Source organism: Sapajus apella, unplaced genomic scaffold (assembly GCF_009761245.1).
Source record: "Sapajus apella isolate SASKATOON/1434 unplaced genomic scaffold, GSC_monkey_1.0 scaffold117, whole genome shotgun sequence".
Classification (NCBI taxonomy): Eukaryota; Metazoa; Chordata; class Mammalia; order Primates; family Cebidae; genus Sapajus; species Sapajus apella.
In genome coordinates, this window is record NW_022437057.1 from 700311 (window position 1) to 718443 (window position 18133).

The following is an 18133-nucleotide window of genomic DNA, read 5'->3' on the forward strand; positions in this document are numbered from 1 at the left end:
TGATCTTGGTTTACCACAACCTCTGCTTCCCAGGTTCAAGTGATTCTCCTGCCTCAGCCTCCCAAGTAGCTGGGATTACAGGCATGCACCACCATACCTGGCTAATTTTTGTATTTTTAGTAAAGACGGGGTTTCTCCATGTTGGTCAGGCTGGTCTCGAACTCCCGACCTCAGGTGATCCGCCTGCCTCAGCCTCCCAAAGTGCTGGGATTATAGGCATGAGCCACCATGCCTGGCCTAGGACTCTATTTTGTTATTGTTTTTGAGAACTGATTGAACAGGAAGTAGACACTTGACCCAAGATGATTCAGTTAGAGTCTTTCCTCCCTAGATTTAGAAACTGGCACTTAAAAGATGCTGGTTGCCAGGCACAGTGGCTCCTTCCTGTAATGTCAACACTTTGAGAAGCTGAAACAGGAGGATTGCTTAAGGCCAGGAGTTCCTGACCAGCCTGGACAACATAAAAATGGGTTACAAATTTTCCTTGCAGAGATTTTTTTAAAAAGATACATTTAGTGAATTCTTTTTATTCTTAATTTACAATAATAGCAATTATGCTGGCCACTATTAATGAACAGGCTAAAACCATTTTGGTTGCCATTTGCCATACTGGTGAGAGACTGTTATAAAGCATGCCTAATTATTATTGGGATAACCCTGTGTAGCGGTGCTTTTTTCCCTTTTTTCTGTCTCTACAAAAAAAATTAAATTATTTTTTTAAAAAATTTTAGGCCAGGTGTGATGGCTCATGCCTGTAATTCGAGCACTTTGGGAGTCCGAGGCAGGTGGATCACCTGAGGCCAGGAGTTTGAGACCAGCCTGACCAAGATAGAGAAACCCCATCTGTACTAAAAATACAAAATTAGCCAGGCGTGACAGTGCATGCCTGTAACCCCAGCTACTTGGGAGGCTGAGGCAGGAGAATCACTTGAACCTGGGAGGCAGAGGTTGTGGTGAGCCGAGATCATGCCATTGCACTCCAGCCTGGGCAACAAGAGCAAAACTCCGTCTCAAAAAAAAAAAAAAAAAATTTTTTTTTTAATGCTCGTCAACTGCTAGTCCTCACCTGAATTGAAGACTTGAAAACTCAAGAGCCATAAGGCAGCCATTCCCTGCCACATGCTCAGAGAAATAGCCAGTCTTAGAGGAGAGAAAAAAGAGGCAGACATGCTGAGGATCTCAAATGAGAGACCAAGCAGCCCCAGAGAAAGAAAAAGACTGAGAAATACCCTGCCAGCTGCCTGTCCATGGTTCCAAGCCCTTGACAGACTTCACTGCACTGCCTTGTATGGGGGACAAACTACTTCTTATAGACCTAAGTTTTATCAGAGGTAGTCTCTCTGTCCTGACAGCCAGAGTTGTGAGGACAAAATGAACCAATGAGTATAGATTTACCTAACACAAAGAAAGTATTCAATAAACATGTAAAATTGGCCTTCACCTTGAAAAACAGCAGGCTGGTACCACTTTTTTTGTGTCCTTCTGGGGAAAATATCCCTGCTATTTATACTATAAATGTGAAAAATATCCTTTCAGGAGATTCCAAGCCCAAGACTTCCTTTCAAAAATAATTTGATTTTGAAGCCAGGTCCCTGAGATCTTTCCTGGTCCCATTCAGTGTTTTGCCTTTCTTAACGTTCTTTCTGTGATAAGCATTCTCAAAATCACACTTACTGGATTGGGTGAGGGCATGGTGTGGTGAGTTTGAAATTCTTGGCCCCAAACTGACTTTTTTCTTACCTATTCCTCCTGCATGCTTCAGGCATTGCCTTGCAATGGCCAAAATGAAAATAAATCTAATTTATGAGTCCATTGTATGCTGCTATAACAGAATACCATAGATTGGGTAATACATAATGAATAGAAATTTATTTGCCTCACTGTCTTGGAGACTAGGAAGCCCAAGGTCAAGGGGCTGCATCTGGCAAGGGCCTTCTTGCTGTGTCATCTGTTGGAGGAAGTTGGGAGGGCAAGAAAGAGCACCAGGGGACCAAACTCAACCTTTTATAAAGAACCAATCCCAAAATAATGGCGTTAATCCAAGCATGAAGGTGGAGCCCTCATGCCTAATCACCCCTTAACACGGTTAGATTGGGGATTAAGTTTGTAACACTTTCTTTTGGGGGAACACGTTCAAACCATAGCACCTTATAATTCTTCCCATTCATATAATGTCTCCATACCTAATGTCTCTCATTCTCACAATAACCCTAACAGGGAGTTAAGGCCAACACAGATTTTTTTTTTTTTAACTCAGGAATCTAGGTACATCAACTGATGCACTCCTGCAGTGACTGTATGGGAGACCTATGCAGAGATTCAGAGATGTGTGAAAGAACTTGCCCAAGTCACACTGCTAGGAACTAGTGGCATCTAGATTTTAATTAAGGCTTCTTATCACTAGATCTCACACAGGTTTTGTAATGCCACACTAAGGTTTCTCAGGGCCCTAACCTACTCTTTCTTTGTGGCATTTCTTCTTATCTTTTCATCCTTGTCTAAGAATGACAGCAGAGTAAATGAGAAGGTTTCTCCTGCCTTCATTTCTCTGAGTGGGATTGTGAATGGTGGGAGAAGCTCTTTGAATTTCTTCGAAGAATGGCACAGTAATGTGATAGTGGACTAATAAATTGTATGTCTTATTTATTTTATAGTTATTACTGATTTTTCTCATACTTACAGGTTAAATTATGTGATTCCCAAAGTATAGTATGCTGTCGTGTGCTGGAAACGTGAATCCAACCTTTATATTCATTTCTCTCTTAACTCATGGAAAGTTGTTTTTTTGTTTTTCGTGGTTTTTTTTAGAATAGGTTCTCACTTTGTCACCTAGGCTGGAGTGCAGGGACATGATCTCAGCTTACTGCAACGTCTGCCTCCCATGCCCAAATGATCCTCTCACCTCAGCCTCCCAAGTAGTTGGGATTACAGGTGTGCACCACCACACTCTGCCAATTTTTCTTGTATTTTTGGTGGAGACGGGGCTTTGCTATAGTGCCCAGGCTTGTCCCAAACTCCTAAGCTGAAGTGATCCACCCACCTGGGCCTCCCAAAGTGCTGAGATTACAGGTGTGCACCATCGCACCCAGTATTAACTCATGGAAAGTTTAACCAGCAGCCGCCACCGATGGAGCTGTGAGTTTATATCGTGTGCTGAGGAAGACTTCTGGCTTGTTTCCAATCTTATATCACTATTTGAAGAATAAGGTAAAAAGAGATTCCTTCATACTCTGGCCTCTCATGAATTAATGCTGCCTCCATGCTTTGCAACCCAGAGGAGCTCTTGCTTATTAATTATCTATCCCTTGGCATGCTTAGGAAGATGTGGACTGAGTGCTTTCAAACAGCTGGAATTTCATCCTCCTTTCAGAGTTTTTAAACTGCAAATTGTCCATATTTGTTTGGACTTTCTATTTTACAACAACCAGAGCAGACAGGTTTTGTAGTCAACATACCTGGTTTTGAATACCAGTTATACTATTTGCTAACCACGTGTACTTGGAATAGTTACTCTACCTCTTGGAGGATAACACCGCCTCACCAAGGGAATTCTATAGCTTACCCGAACTGACCTCCAGGATCAGATAGCTGAACCACTTCCTCCCTTGATGTCATGCCTAGACTACCCAAGACTAGTTAAGACTCATTGTCTGAGATTCTCTCCCAGTCCATCACTCCTTCAGCCTACTCTGTAATCTGGAACTTTTGTACCATGGAAAAGGAAAACGTTTGAGTACATACTTAGTTGAGATCCTATAAACAAAAAATGTCAAACTCCCAAGAAAGGCAGTGACGGTCCGAAGAGTGCAAGGTCTGAAGGGAAATCTCTTAGGCACCAAGGCAACCCATCAGAAAGAAAACCCTAAAAAAGAGCTCTATGTTAATGCCCATATTTAATGTGGCATCTCATTTTACGTGGGGCAAACAAGTTCCACTCAGGTCAGGGAACTAAAAGCATCAATTAGAGATAAGTGCATTTAGGGATCTCTCTGAACCCCTTAAGACTGGAAGGAAACAACTTGATGGGTGGGCAGTAAAAGATTAATAAATACTAAGGCTACATGAGCCCTGAAGGCCACAGAGGTCACACTTTATCCAATTCTGTGCCAACGGTGCTTGACACATAGGAGGCCAGAAATTTCTTGAGTCGTGAATAATTGTGAGGAATGAAAAGCAAGGGTGAGGGGAGACAGAAGGAAAAGTCCCTAGCACAGTACCAGACACACTGGAGGTACTCAATAAGTATGTACTTACAGGTGTACACCTAGCACCTAAGAAGAGCTAATAATAGAATATTATTGACTTGAATTGTACACAGGTGAAAGAAACCTTGTAGATAACAAGAGGCATTCATAGTCCCTCGTGAGGCTTAGCTTGTTTTGGAGACTGCACTTTAAGGGCAGAAGTTCCACGCTGCGCCATTATGTACTCTCATCCCGCAAGAGAGTAAGCCCTCCCTCCCCAGCTTTATCTTTTTCCTGGGCCCCTTGCATTACACAGAGTCTGAAAACAAATTGACAGAAATCTGGAGGAAAGTAACTCAAGTGATTTAGGAGAATGGAAGGGCTGGCTTATAGGGCCAGATTAAAGAAGCTAAATATGTATAGCTTACCTAAGTGACAACTAAATGGGGCATTTGATAAGTCTATAAATACTTGGAAGATGTAAATGCCAAGGAGGAAACGGTATTACTTAGCATGGCACAATAGAGTATTGGCATAATGGAATAATATTAAGAAAGGGAAAATGAAGGTTGAACATCAATAAAAAGCTTCCTGACAAACAGAACTATTCCTGACAGGGTACACTATTAAGTTATGTGCTATAGGCCAAGGGAAGTAATGTCAGTGCCATTTCTCAGAGCACTGGCAACAGACCCAGCAAGATAGGACCCAAGAAGTGTCCTCCTGACCCAAGGCACAGGAGCCAAGCAGGAAACCTACGTCTGTGGTCTCCCAATCCTAGAAAAGGAAGAAAGCTGCATCTTCGTTTTATTGTTGCTCATTCTGTCACCCAGGCTGGAGTGCAGTGGCATGATCTCAGCTTACTGCAGCCTCCGCCTCCTGGGTTCAAGTGATTCTCCAGTCTCAGCCTCCTGAGTAGCCGGAATTACAGGCCCACACCACCATGCCAAGCTAATTTTTGTATTTTTAGTAGACGGGGTTTCACCATGTTGGCCAGGCTGGTCTTGAACTCCTGACCTCAGGTCACCCTCCTCCACCGCCCAGCTCCCAAAGTGCTGGGATTACAGGCATGAGCCATCTTCTTGGGAAAAATCAGATGGCCCAAACCTCCTAAAGGCTCAGACCCTGTGTAGAATGATTAAACCAGCAGTTCATTACCACATCATTGCCAGAAAGATTTATTCAGCTTTAATGGCACCCCATTTCCTGCAAGATGAAATCTACAGTTCACTAGCACATATTACTAGGCTTTTCACAAGACCTGGCCCTGGCCTATGTAATCACCCTCATCTGCCACCAGTACTCCCCATCCACCCTTTCCATTCCCACAGAACTGCTCATCGGTCCCCCAAACTATTCTCCAAACCTTTGCACCTGCTTGCCCTTCTTCCTACCCGACTGTCAAACTTCTCTTATTCTCAACAGCAGATCCAAATATCACCTTCTCTATGCAGCCTTCCCTGGTTGCTTCTACCCCTAGGCAGGGGTAGCCGCCTCTGGTTTCTAAAAGCCTCCTGTGTAGCCAGCCCAAGTAGCTGGGATTCTGTTTATGGCCATTTACCATATCTTCTGCCATTGTTTCTCTACTGTGTATCTACTCCCCTACTAAACTGTAAAGCTCTTTGAGAGCTGGGACTGTGACTTGTTCATCTGTATTTTCCCAGGCTCTGATACAGAGCCTTACCCAAATTAGGTGGTCAGTAAATGTTTAATTGAGGAATGAAGTTTTGCTCCTAGTACTTTTAGTCCCTGTCATTCCTTGGGCCGCCTATGTAATTGTTAGGGAGAAAGAGCTTCCAAATCTCAGTAGCATCTTTGAATCATCTCCCTGACCTCTTGGCCAGCACTTTCTATGCTATTAGCTAACTATAAATAAAAACTCTCAAACCTGAAAATTCTGCATGGTTTAAATATAAACTCTTAATATTTCATGGAAAATATGTCTGAGGGGTCCCATGAATTGTCCACAAGAGTACTTTCTTCCCCCATATGAAATGAAAACATTTTGTATCGTTTTGTAGTTTATGAGCATGATGATTGGGTGTTCACATGCATATGTGAACCCTAAGCAGTGTGCATATCCATGACAGAGATAACTATAAGCACATGTTTATATTATTCAATGATCAAGTAAACTCTAACTGAGGCCATTCAAAAAAGAGGGGTGGGGAAACACTGTCTCTGACTCACACCTCTTTCTCCACATCTCTGTTTTTGTGTCTGACTGTGTCTCTGAGAGTTTCTATTTCTTGGTCTCTCTCCCAGGCTCTTTCTTCTTGGCACATTACTATATTCATTGCACTCTGCTTTGATGGCTACACGAGATGCCCTCATGCCATTGTGCTTATGTTGTTCTATTGTGAAGTACGATATTAATTGGGAAATGTTTGATGACTGTTTAGTAACGTGACATGCTGTTTCCCCACTCCCTTTCTTGATTTTGAATGGCCTCAGAGCTTACTTTATCATTGAGTATTTAATATGAACGTGTGCTTGTCGTTCTCTGTCATGCATACGCGCACTGCTTAGGGTTCAGTTCATTGCTGCAGCCGCCTAAACAGCAGCCACCTCTACACTACATGTAGCATTTTCTGGAACAGTCTGCAGAACATTCTTCTCTTCGTTGGAAGCCTTGACTTTGAGGCCATGTATTTTTTTGTTTTTTGTTTTTTTCTGGAGACAGGGTCTTACTCAGTCACCCAGGCTGAATGAAGTACAGTGGCCCGATCACGGCTCATTGCAGTCTCAGCCTCCAGGGGTCAAGCAATCCTCTCACCTCAGCCTCCTAAGTAGCTAGGACTACAGGCACACACCACGACACGTGGCTACATTTTGTATTTTTTGGTAGAGACGGAGTTTCACCATGTTTCCCAGGCTGGTCTTGAACTCCTGAACTCAAGCAATCTGCCCACCTTGGCCTCCAAAGTGCTGGAATTACTGGTGTGAGCCGCGTGCCTGGCCTGAGGCCGTGTTCCTAAAGCTCTGAATTTATCCACATCTTCAGTATGTTTCTAGATTATGTTTCTTAGAAATATTTCGTTGGGAAGAAAATGGGATATGCAGTCAAGGATTCTGACATTTCTCTCTGTCTCTGTTACCCTACCTCTCCATACCCCTCATTTTGAACTTCTTGCAGTATCTAAACTTGTTACTTTGCCTCCAGCGCTATTCTCCAGAATCTAATCAGTAGTATTCCAAATGGCAGACCACATCATGTCACCTTCTCCTCGAAAATTCTTTGATGGCTACCCTTCATGTATTAGCCCAAACTCATTTCTATATTCAGCATGGCATAAAAGTGTTTTTTCATTTTTGTTTTTGTTTTTTGACACAGTCTCACTCCACCATCCAGGCTGGAGTGCAGTGGTACGATCTTGGCCCACTGCAACCTCCGCCCACAGGGTTCAAGCAATTCTTCTGCCTCAGCTTCCTGAGTAGCTGGGACGACAGGTGCATACCACCACACCCAGCTAATTTTTTTATTTTTAGTAGAGACGGCGTTTAATGATATTGGTCAGGCTTGTCTCAAACTCCTGACCTCATGATCCGTCCGTGTTGCCCTCCCAAAGTGCTGGGATTACAGTCCTGAGGCCACTGTGCCCAGCCTAAGAGCCTGGATCAAGCCCAGTCTTCTACCCCTTGTCCCTCAAATCTGCTCCCTGACACTCAAAAGGTCTCTTTCAGAAACCTCCGGTGCATGGGCTATTCGTTCCTCAAACATGCCAACTTCTGTCTCTAGTTAGTCTTTTCTCATTTTATTTTCTCTTCCAAATGTATACCTCTTCCCAGGTAATGCTTTATTCATCTTTTAAGAATCAACTTAAAATCACCTGTCCTATGAAGATAGGCTGGTCTTTTTAGATAGAATCAGAGCACATGCGCCTCTGTTAGTCTCTCTTAAGCTTGCACACGTGTGTTTGCCAGTTGGGGGACCCCAAAGTCTGATATAGGCCATTAGAGAGTATAGAACCTATGTAATAGTCATTTAAGAAGTACCATGAACTAAAAATAAGCGTCACTTGAATAAAAATTAGGGGAAAGTGCTTTGGAGTTGAAAGTTATTCCTCGAAATACAGATCTTCCCAACATTCCTACCTAGAGGAAAATTTAGGTGGTATTTTTGACAAGTAATTCTTAATTTTTATGTCAAATTGAAAAGTGTTCTGTCTGATGTTGGCAAGAGTGAGAAAGAATTTCCCAAATAGTGCTGAGTGGCAAACCCTGCAGCCTTCCAATGCCCCAGGTTTTCTGGTTTTATTTTAATGCAGCAAGCGGCTTTATGAGATCTGCAGCCACTTGAAATATGATTTACTACTCGTAAAAAGTTTCAAATGGATAATGAAGATTCAGGAATGAGACTCACAGTGGTGTAGTGTAGTCAATTTTGTTGCTCTTGCTCTACAGTACATCTCTGCCATTGAAATGAATTATTTATCATAATTTATTTCAACCATGGAAAATAAAACTGCTTTCATTGTGATGTGTGCAGTCTCATTCAGAACAGACACATTATATGCAGTACTCTCAATTAATTAATCCAGAAGTTTCATTCTAACTTTATCTTCTTTCTTATAAGCTAGGAGACTGACAGGTAATTCTTTGCCCTGTAAACTGTGATTAAAATGGATGTTTTGAGAGCTAGAGGTAATGTTGGTAATACAGTAAATTGAAACAGCAAACCTAGGTTGTGTTTTTCCTTAGATTTAACAATGGTTGAAAAAGTTTTTTTAATTTTTGAAGCAATTAATCTCTTTAAGCAAAAGCATCCCTTAGCTTTCTGTAAGGAAGGGATGGCAGAGTGGGGGATACTTTTAGTTTATATGCGGAAGCGTGCAGTGCTAATATATGACCAAAACCAGCTGAGTTTCCTGGACCTGAGGTGCTTTTGAGGCAAGAAGTTTCCTTTTTTTAAGAGCAAGACTAGCATTGTGCAAAGAACAAGTTGGCAGGGATCCCCAGTGATTCCAGGGGAGAGCAGGGCATCCATAATTGATTACAGTCTTGTTTCTTTAAAAGAGAGGCTCACCTCATCCTGCATTTCATTTGACTTTTTTTTTTTCATTTAAAATACTAAATACTTTTCTTATAAGGATGCAAAAACAGTATAAGCACTTAGTAATGTTCTTAATATATATAGATAATTTTAAAATTTAATGTAATTTAGATGGTAGGGCTTAGTTAATCCAGGCAGGAAAATATAACTAATTATATGCTTATTTATCCATTATGTTCATTTTTCATAGCATTCCACTCATACCACATAGGTGAAGAGCAGACAGAGAGAACAATTGATTTCTTTTCCCTAAAGATAACTATTATCTAATTTGAGCAGGATCGCATTTCAATATCTGCTGTACACATGGCCTCAGGAACAGCATTTGGAAATGACAGAAACTCCCTTACTTCCACAAGCCCTGAAAACCTGGAAGCTTCTTCTCTTTCAGCAGCACTCAGATTTTGCCTAATCATGGGCCTCCAACCAGAGCGTGGGGCTTAGGTGAAACTGCTGTGGAGATGGGTAGTTCCTCTGCCTTTTCAAACCCTACCATACCATAAGCAATCTTTTTTTTTATTATTTTTGTTTTTGTTTGTTGTTTTTGCTGGGGCCAGCCTTTCCCTTCTCTTTTACTGACCTTCTGAAAGGCTAATGACAAGTGCCAGAGAATTCCTGAGACTCAGAAGCAGCTCTTGAAACTTAGATGCATTTGTTACTGGTTGTTTCTCAAAACATGACCAAGTTATTTGCATCAGAATGAAGGACAATTTAGCTTGGCCAGAAGTACAGATAATTTTGTATCCTATCCGTCTTCCCATTAAGGCAGACAAATTGACAAATTAAGATTAACAGATTGGCCGAGCGTGGTAGCTCACGCCTATAATCCCAGCACTTTGGGAGGCTGAGGTGGACAGATCACCTGAAGTCAGGAGCTCGAGACCAGCCTGGTCAGCATGGCAAAACCCCATCTCTACTAAAAATACGAAAAAAAAAAAAAAAAAAAAAAGCCTGGTATGGTGGCCCAGGCTTGTAGTCCCAGCTATTTGGGAGACTGAAGCAGGAGAATTGCTTGAACATGGGAGGCGGAGGTTGTAGTGAGCCAAGATTGTGCCATTGCACTCCAGCCTGGACGACAAGAGCAAAACTCTGTCTCAAAAAAAAAAGATTAACAGATTAAGGTACCCCATTCTATGGTATATGTCCCATTGGGCACAGCCCTGATCATCTTTCTTTTTTTTTTTTTTTTTTTGAGACAGAGTTTCACTCTTGTTACCCAGGCTGGAGTGCAATGGCATGATCTCGGCTCACTGCAACCTCCGCCTCCTGGGTTCAGGCAATTCTCCTGCCTCAGCCTCCTGAGTAGCTGGGACTACAGGCACGCGCCACCATGCCCAACTAATTTTTTGTATTTTAGTAGAGACGGGGTTTCACCATGTTGACCAGGATGGTCTCGATCTCTTGACCTCGTGATCCACCCGCCTCAGCCTCCCAAAGTGCTGGGATTACAGGCGTGAGCCACCGCGCCCGGCCATCTTTCTTTTTGTTCTCTGCCCTCGCAACCCCACCCCTACCCCTTCTGCAGGTCTAGACACAGGGATGCTTTGTCTTTGGTCTCTCACCTTTTCTTTGATCTTTTTGGTCTGTCCTTCCTTCACCTAAACCAGAGCCTCCTTCTTTTTTTTTTTTAATTTGAGACAGAGTTTCATTCTGTTACCCAGGCTGGAGTGCAGTGGCACAATCTCAGCTCACTAAAACCTCCACCTCCTGGGTTCAAGCAATTCCCCTGCCTCAGCCTCCCAGGTAGCTGGGATTACAATGCACACTACCACACCTGGCTAATTTTTGTGTGTTTAGTAGAGACAGGGTTTCACTGTGCTGGCCAGGCTGTTCTTGAACTCCTGACTTCGTGTGAACCGCCTGCCCCAGCTTCCCAACGTGATGAGATTACAGGCATGAGCCACCACACCTGGCCAGAACCTCCTTCTTAGGCCCTTCTTTCCACCTTTTGGACAAAACAGATTACTCTTGCCCCATTCCCATTTTCCATTTTGCTGATCAACAGGTAGTAAAGTTGCAGTATAATCGAAACATGCAACCCCGAGCAAAGAAGCTAGGATGGAGTAGAGCTGGAGTTCCCTATACACTGAGGATTTGATCCCTGTAGGACCCGGGTTCATATCATCACTTTAGCCTCAGTTTTGTCTTTTGGTACAGATGGGGAGCAGGAGGGAATAGTCTGAATTTTTTTCTCCTATTTCTTAGAACTTTATGGAATTTTTTTAGTTACATTATTCAATACGTTAAACTTAATGGAATGTGTTCACTTTATAGGGAATATTGTAACTCAAAGGAAATTGGCTTAATTTACTAATGTTTTCTATTATGTTAATTTAAATTGCTGTGTACATGGTACTTTTGGTAGGAGGAAAACCATTATTTTTATCGAAATGTTCAGTGGACCATTTTCCAGAGGCAGTCTATGACGTCTGCCATTGTTCATTGTGAATGCCTGAAAATGTTGACCAACTCTGCTATAAAAGCTTTAGGTGGGAGGCAGGAAGGTCTGCTGAGAACTCTCCAGGAACCACTACCCTGGATTCTAATCACAAGAATTTCCGTGGTGGCCTCACTCATCAGTAGGTGGCAGGGTGTCTGAACGGAGGAGGTACACATGGACCACATATCTAAGAGGTTCACTGAAGGCGGAAGAATGAGCCATGGCCGGCAATGAGCCTTGCTTGTGACACCCTTAGTCCTCCAGATGTATAAAGTAAGAGCAGGTCATACTGCCTCAGCCACTATGCTGGTGGTCTTGGTCCTCACTTACACAACAAGACAGTGGCAGACAGCAGACTGGCATGATGGACTTAGGCAGACCTATGAACAATCCCAGTTCAGCTTCACATCCTGGTAGCCGCAGTACCTTGAACAAGTTACCTATTTGTCCAGAGCCTCAGATCCTTAGTCTGTAAAATGGGGATAATATCTACTTCCCACCGTTATTTGAGGATTAGAAATGGCATAGGCAAGTGCCCAGCAGAACACTGAGCACCCAGAAGATGCTCCATAAATGAGGGCTATTACTGTTGTTGGGTGGCGAGAAAACTTGTCAGCCACAGCCCACTCTTAGGTGAAAGTTCTTGTTATTAGAAATGATGGTGCCCCAGCCTTTGGCCGTTGTAACCTGCAAGCCCCTACAAAGGCACTCTCTGGAGCTGGCTATAAGACAGCAGTGGCATAGAAGAGTTCTCAGGCTATACACACAAAAGCAACATCCTTGAAAGTGAACAATATATTACTTCCATTTTAAGTTAAGCCATAGATGAAGGCAAGAACCTCCCTGTTTTCTGTACAGTGCCCTTTCAATTCTTCAGCTCTTTATACTTTAGCTTCTGATACTTCATTCTTCCTTTTGCATTGATTCATTGATGTATTTACTCTTTCAGTTGCTCTTTTCTAAATCCCTGATGTGTGCCAGTGCCTAGCCCTAGGTACTGGGGATGCAGTGCCACAGGGGTTTGCAATCCAGTCTCCTCACCCAACTGTCACTGTAGTCATCACCCTGTATTCAGTCAAGTTGGCTTTTTCCATTTTCTCAGTCTCTGCTCCTATTTCTCCAACCATTCTGCTCTTTAATAACATCCAACCAACAGATTCTAGACCCACTGAGCCTTCAACTTTCTTAGAAAAAAATATAGTTCACTGTCTAGCTGTAAAGCATCTAACACAAACCATATCTTTGTCTATTTCAGCAGGAGACAGAACAGAAGGGGCTTAAATTGAGCATTTGGACCAGGCACGGTGGCTCACTCCCAGCACTTTTGGAGGCTGAGGGGGGAGGATTGCTTGAAGTCAGGAATTGGAGACCAGCCTGGGCAACAAAACGAGACCTGGTCTCTACAAAAAATCAAATAATTAGCCAAGTGTGGTGGCACCTTCCTGTAGTCCCAGCTACACAGGAGGCTGAGATGGGAGGATGGCTTGAGCCCAGGAGTTTGAGGCTGCAGTGAGCCGTGATCGCACCACTGCACTGCAGGCTGAGCATCAGACTGAGACCTTGTCTCTAAAAATAAAAATGAACAGGCTGGGCGTGGTGGCTCACACCTGTTATCCCAGTACTTTGGGAGGCCAAGGCGGGCAATCACTTGAGGCTGGGAGTTTGGGATCAGCCAGACCAACATAGTGAAACCCTGTCTCTACTAAAAATACAAAAATTAGCCAGGTGTGTTGGCACATGCCTGTAGTCCCTATTACATGGGAGGCTGAGGCAGTAGGATCACTTGAGCCCAGGAAGCGGAGGTTGTAGTGAGCTGAGAGCGCACCACTGCACTCCAGCCTGGGTGGTAAGAGTGAAACCCTGTCTCAAAAATAAATAAATAATAAAGTGAGCATTTAGTTACCACCTTTCCGTAGAGAAAGTGTGACCTAGCATATTTGGGTAGGAAAGTCCAATTTGCTTTGTGCTTGTGTGTTACATTCCATGTGAGGGCTGGAGAGCTAGAGGAGCGAGGGAATGAACAGAGATATCGATCACACAACATTGCTTTGTGTTACTTTTCTGGGTCAGATATTTGTAGAGTAATTTTGTGTTTGATTTAGAATTACAGGTTTTCAGAACAACACATACGCTGCCGTTCAGAATTCCTACAAATACATGTGCCAGATCAAATAAGGATGCTTTCTGAACTGTTTCCTATTTTAGTTGTGTATGTGCGTGTGTCGTACTGCAACCCCCAACGAAGTTAGATAATTGTGAAGAGACTGTAATCTCATTTACCTGTATCTAATCAGGCCATGAATTGGGACCCTCCACTGAGCCATGAAATTCCACTGGGCTGGACCAGAGAGAGGACGCACAGCAGCAGTAAAGGAGCAGTATGTTGAATGCCGACTATGCGGCAAGCACAGTATCAAAGCCTGATATACAGCAGGGAAGTCACTCCTCACAGTGGCCTTTTAAAATAGGTGTTATTGTCCTCCACTTTATATGTAAAGAAATAAAGGCTCAAATAAGTAAAATGACTTGCCCAGTGTCTCAAGTTAAGTGGCAGGGCCAGATTGGGGCTTCATTCTGATTGGCTCCAAAGCCTGGCTTTACCATACCATGTTTGTTTCTCTTTGTTGAGAGAAATTTCCTAAAACTCCTGCCAGATTCTGTGGGAAGGATGGAGGATAATGAGGAAGCACCTGATGCAGAGTGGCGTGAGCTTTTCCTAAAGGGACCAAGTCATACAACTCCACCTCAGACATGGGCTTTTTCCTGGTTTGGCATAGTAGCTACACAGGGTAATGCGGTAGCTATTGTATGTGTTTTCAGATATAGGCCCTAGAAAATGTAGTCTAGGCTGGGCACATTTGTTTAATTTTATTTTATTGAGATCTAGACCTCCAGAAGCTGGGCAGATTTGAAACAGCCATTCCAGCCATCCCTGTAGCAGCATTGGAAGTGAGTAGAAGTTGAAGGATCGGAGCCCCAGCTCACACAGCTATTTCTTGTACCAAATACTGATGGTGCATTGTGACTCACTGTGGGCTGGGCGGTACAGAATTGTCGAGAGCTGTCTCCTTTCAGTATTGACGTTATGTGTGTCGTGAACCACAGAAAGCCTCCCACCAGAGATTTCATATGACCTGGGAAGTGATTCTGTACTGAAGCATTTCATCCAGGATTCTTCCACATGGTCCTTCTCCAAAGGAATTTTCCCATTGGTTGGCTGTGTCCCCCATACCCTACTGTAGGATATTAGAAAAAATAATTCTGGATGTGGGCTGCCATGTCAGTACCACTTAAGCAGATTTGCTCACTAATTTTCATATTTCCAGAAGAATGAAAAAGAAAAAAAAAGCCATTTTAGCCAACTTTATTTTTAGAAAAGTGTTTTATTCAAACATCTCCTTACTTATTACAGACATAAATACATGCATTCAGACAAATGAATACGCGAGAGAACCATATAAAGTAATTGGCACATCACTTCAAGATGCTTTGTCAGTTACTGGAGGAATTTGGTGCCTCTGACTTTAATCTTTTCCATTAAAATATCCGTTCTGCCTTCAGATTGTGAAGCCATAATATTTTAGACTGTCTAGGTGGATCTGTTAGTTTTGCTTGTCACTTTAATTTGTGGCTCTATGACTTTGGGTGGCTTGTTAGATTGTACATGGAAACGTGATCTGCAAATGATGTTCAACACGCCAGGCTGAAGTCCTAGCCTCTCCCCAGAGAGACTGGACATACAATAAATATGTAATTGGCAGATTTCATTTGCAACCAGCCTAATGGTTATGATGACGATGTGTAGAATGGCAGATGTTTAGAACTACGGAAAAGCTCATTACTGTTACTATCTACCTTAAATGTTTATAGCACTTTTTACTCTTTGCAATGAATTTTATATACACTATCTCATTTGATTCTCAGAGTTTCCTTGTGCTGGATTATTATTTCCCTCCTTATACTTAATGAAACTGAGACACAGGGAGAGAGGTTCAGTTACTTGCCTGAGATCACAGGGTAAATTGGATTTCAAAAAATACCAGAGGACAAAACCAACTGTATTCCAAACAATTCAGGTCAGCAAAGCCCAATAAGGGGTGGTGTGTGCAGTGGTCTTTGCCACATAATTGCCATTGCCCCTGCCCTCTTTTGGGGAAAGGAGTTCTGGAGCTGTGGGAACAGAAGGGCTTAGAGGTAGGACGTAGAGTCCAAGAAGCAGACATTGTATTATCAGCTCCCCATGAATGACAGAAACCTGTTTCACAGCCACTTGCCTGGACTATTGCTGCAACCTTATCATACCTGGTCTTTCTCCTTCAGTTTCACCTGCACAGTACACATTCTACATGTCCCCAAAGAGATCTTTCTTAAATGCAAATCAGAGCATGTCCCACCTTTGCTGCAGACATATCACTAGCTCCCCACTACCATCAGGATGAAGTCCAGATTCCTCAGCAGGGTCTTCCAGTCTGGCACTGGCATCTCACCTCTGGCCCACCTCCCTTCTCTCCTGTCGTGCTAAGTTTCTTACCCTTGCAGAACCCTTTGTGTTCATTCCCACCCTACTTTTTTGATGCTTTCTCTGCTTAGAACGCATTTATAATGAACTCCTTAAATGTTACCTTCTCTGTGGAGTCTTCCCTGACATCTCCTCAAGGACCCAGAGGCATCCCTCCCTCCTCTGCATGCCCACTGCACTTTGCCCAGCCCTTTTTCCTGTTATTTCTTTGCTAAGTAGTCTCCCCCAGGAGGTTTCAAGCTACTTAAGGTCAGAGGTTGTGGTACATGCCTGTATTATCTCCCCTATGGATCTCACAGGCTGAATTTAAGAGAATGGATGAGTAATGTACATGTAGGAATGAATGAATGAGGGAGGGAGTGAATTAGTGAATGAAGAGTGAAGAAAAACCTTGAACAGCCTGAGCCAGCAAGAAACATGATGTTCCAGGGTCCCACTGCCCTCTCTCTCTGAGAGGGGCCATGAAGAGATTTCATCTCTCTATAACATGACCTCTTAGGTGAAACGGGAGGCAGACAGGAAGGTGAGCTGAGCTTTTGCCTGGTGTCCTAACATAGAAGAAAGCAAATCAGAGTTGAAAGACAGGGAGTGATCATCTTGGCCCAGTGACCTTTTGACTTTTGCCTACCTGAAAGGTTCTCACGAAGGCTTTCAGAGTAGAAACTCTTCCACAGGGAGCTGGGGGTCTTTGCCAATAGTTTCTACAGGCAGTATTATAAGCTTCCAGAGTCTAGGCTGTTGGTCCAGGAAGAGCTTTCACAGCTGTTAGCAATGTGGAGTGGTGGAATTTGAGCACATGAAAGGCCTGAGACTAGGGAGAACTCTGAGCCAAGGCATCTCAATCTTTTTTGACTCTGTCTTCTAGATGATGTCTGTCCTCATGAACACCATTGTCTTTGAAGACTGTCGGAACCAGTGGTCAGTATCCAGGCCTCTGCTGGGGCTCATCCTGCTCAATGAGAAGGTGAGTGTGATTGCAGGAAGTCACGGGAGGTGGTCCCTGGGAGAAGAGAGCAGCTATAAACTAGGCTCAACTGTTATGACAAAGGACAGAGGAGCAGAGCCAACTGAGTTTGAACTGGGACCTTGAGAACTCACTGTGAGGCTGTATTCCCTAGAAGGTTCTTCCTCGAAGGCCCCAGATCTTTTTTAGGTAAGCAGAGGCCTCAAAAAAAGCGCTTCTGGAACGCAGAGCCCCTCGTCACCAGGTGGGTGGTTTGCTCAGTAGTGTTTCAAGCTCATCCTCACTCCCCTCCCCCCAGTTCCAGGGGAATTCTGACCAACAACGCCTTTTGCCTTCCTTGGCCATCTTTTATATCTGGGATCCCCACTGCCCTAGGTGGTGGCAGCAGCGACCCATCAGGGATTCCAGCACAGAACCAGCACCCTTCATCTGGGAGCACGCACGTTTCCAGCTTCTTCAGAGCACTCGCCACCTGGGCCGCCTCAAAGCCTCTCCAGCTTCCTCTTGAACCCACGCATCTCCCTAGTAGTCAGAGGAACAGTGCATTACAGCTTGGGAGAATGAATTGTCTATACAATAAGATAGTACTGGGGAAAAAGACAGTGAGATTAGAGGCAGCTGCAAGCATTAAAATTCAAACTAAAATCCCAGCCTTGGAAGGAAACTAATAGAAGAAGAAAATATATCAAAAAGAGAAGAGCTGTCTCATCATTCACCTGTGCCGAAGTATCCAATTTTAGCCACATTCAGTAGCACTGTCATTCATCTTCCCGCAGTGTTATTGTGATTTAAATCCAAGCTCTATAAAAGAGAGCAGTTCTTTTAAAATGATTGAGAGGGAATAAGGGCAAATTCAGTGTTTAGAAAAAGCTTATGACATCACAATATTATACTTTACTGATGGAGGCAATATTTCACGGTTTGGGATGAAAAACTAATAATTTTCTATTTGGTGTGAGTCACTGCATCATTA

At 43.4% G+C, this 18133-nt stretch overlaps 1 protein-coding gene across 5 annotated transcripts in view; it reads left to right on the top strand.

The window, feature by feature from the left end:
* RANBP17 (RAN binding protein 17) overlaps positions 1 to 18133 on the top strand; it is a 392396-nt gene that overhangs the window by 368467 nt on the left and 5796 nt on the right. For all 5 annotated transcript variants that reach the window (XR_004263498.1, XM_032260328.1, XM_032260329.1 and 2 more), the window contains one exon: positions 17062 to 17160. Coding sequence is in view for 4 of the 5 variants with exons in the window: in XM_032260328.1 (XP_032116219.1) it covers positions 17062 to 17160 (99 nt within the window). In the remaining variant the exon portion in view is untranslated. The remainder of the gene's footprint in view (positions 1 to 17061; positions 17161 to 18133) is intronic.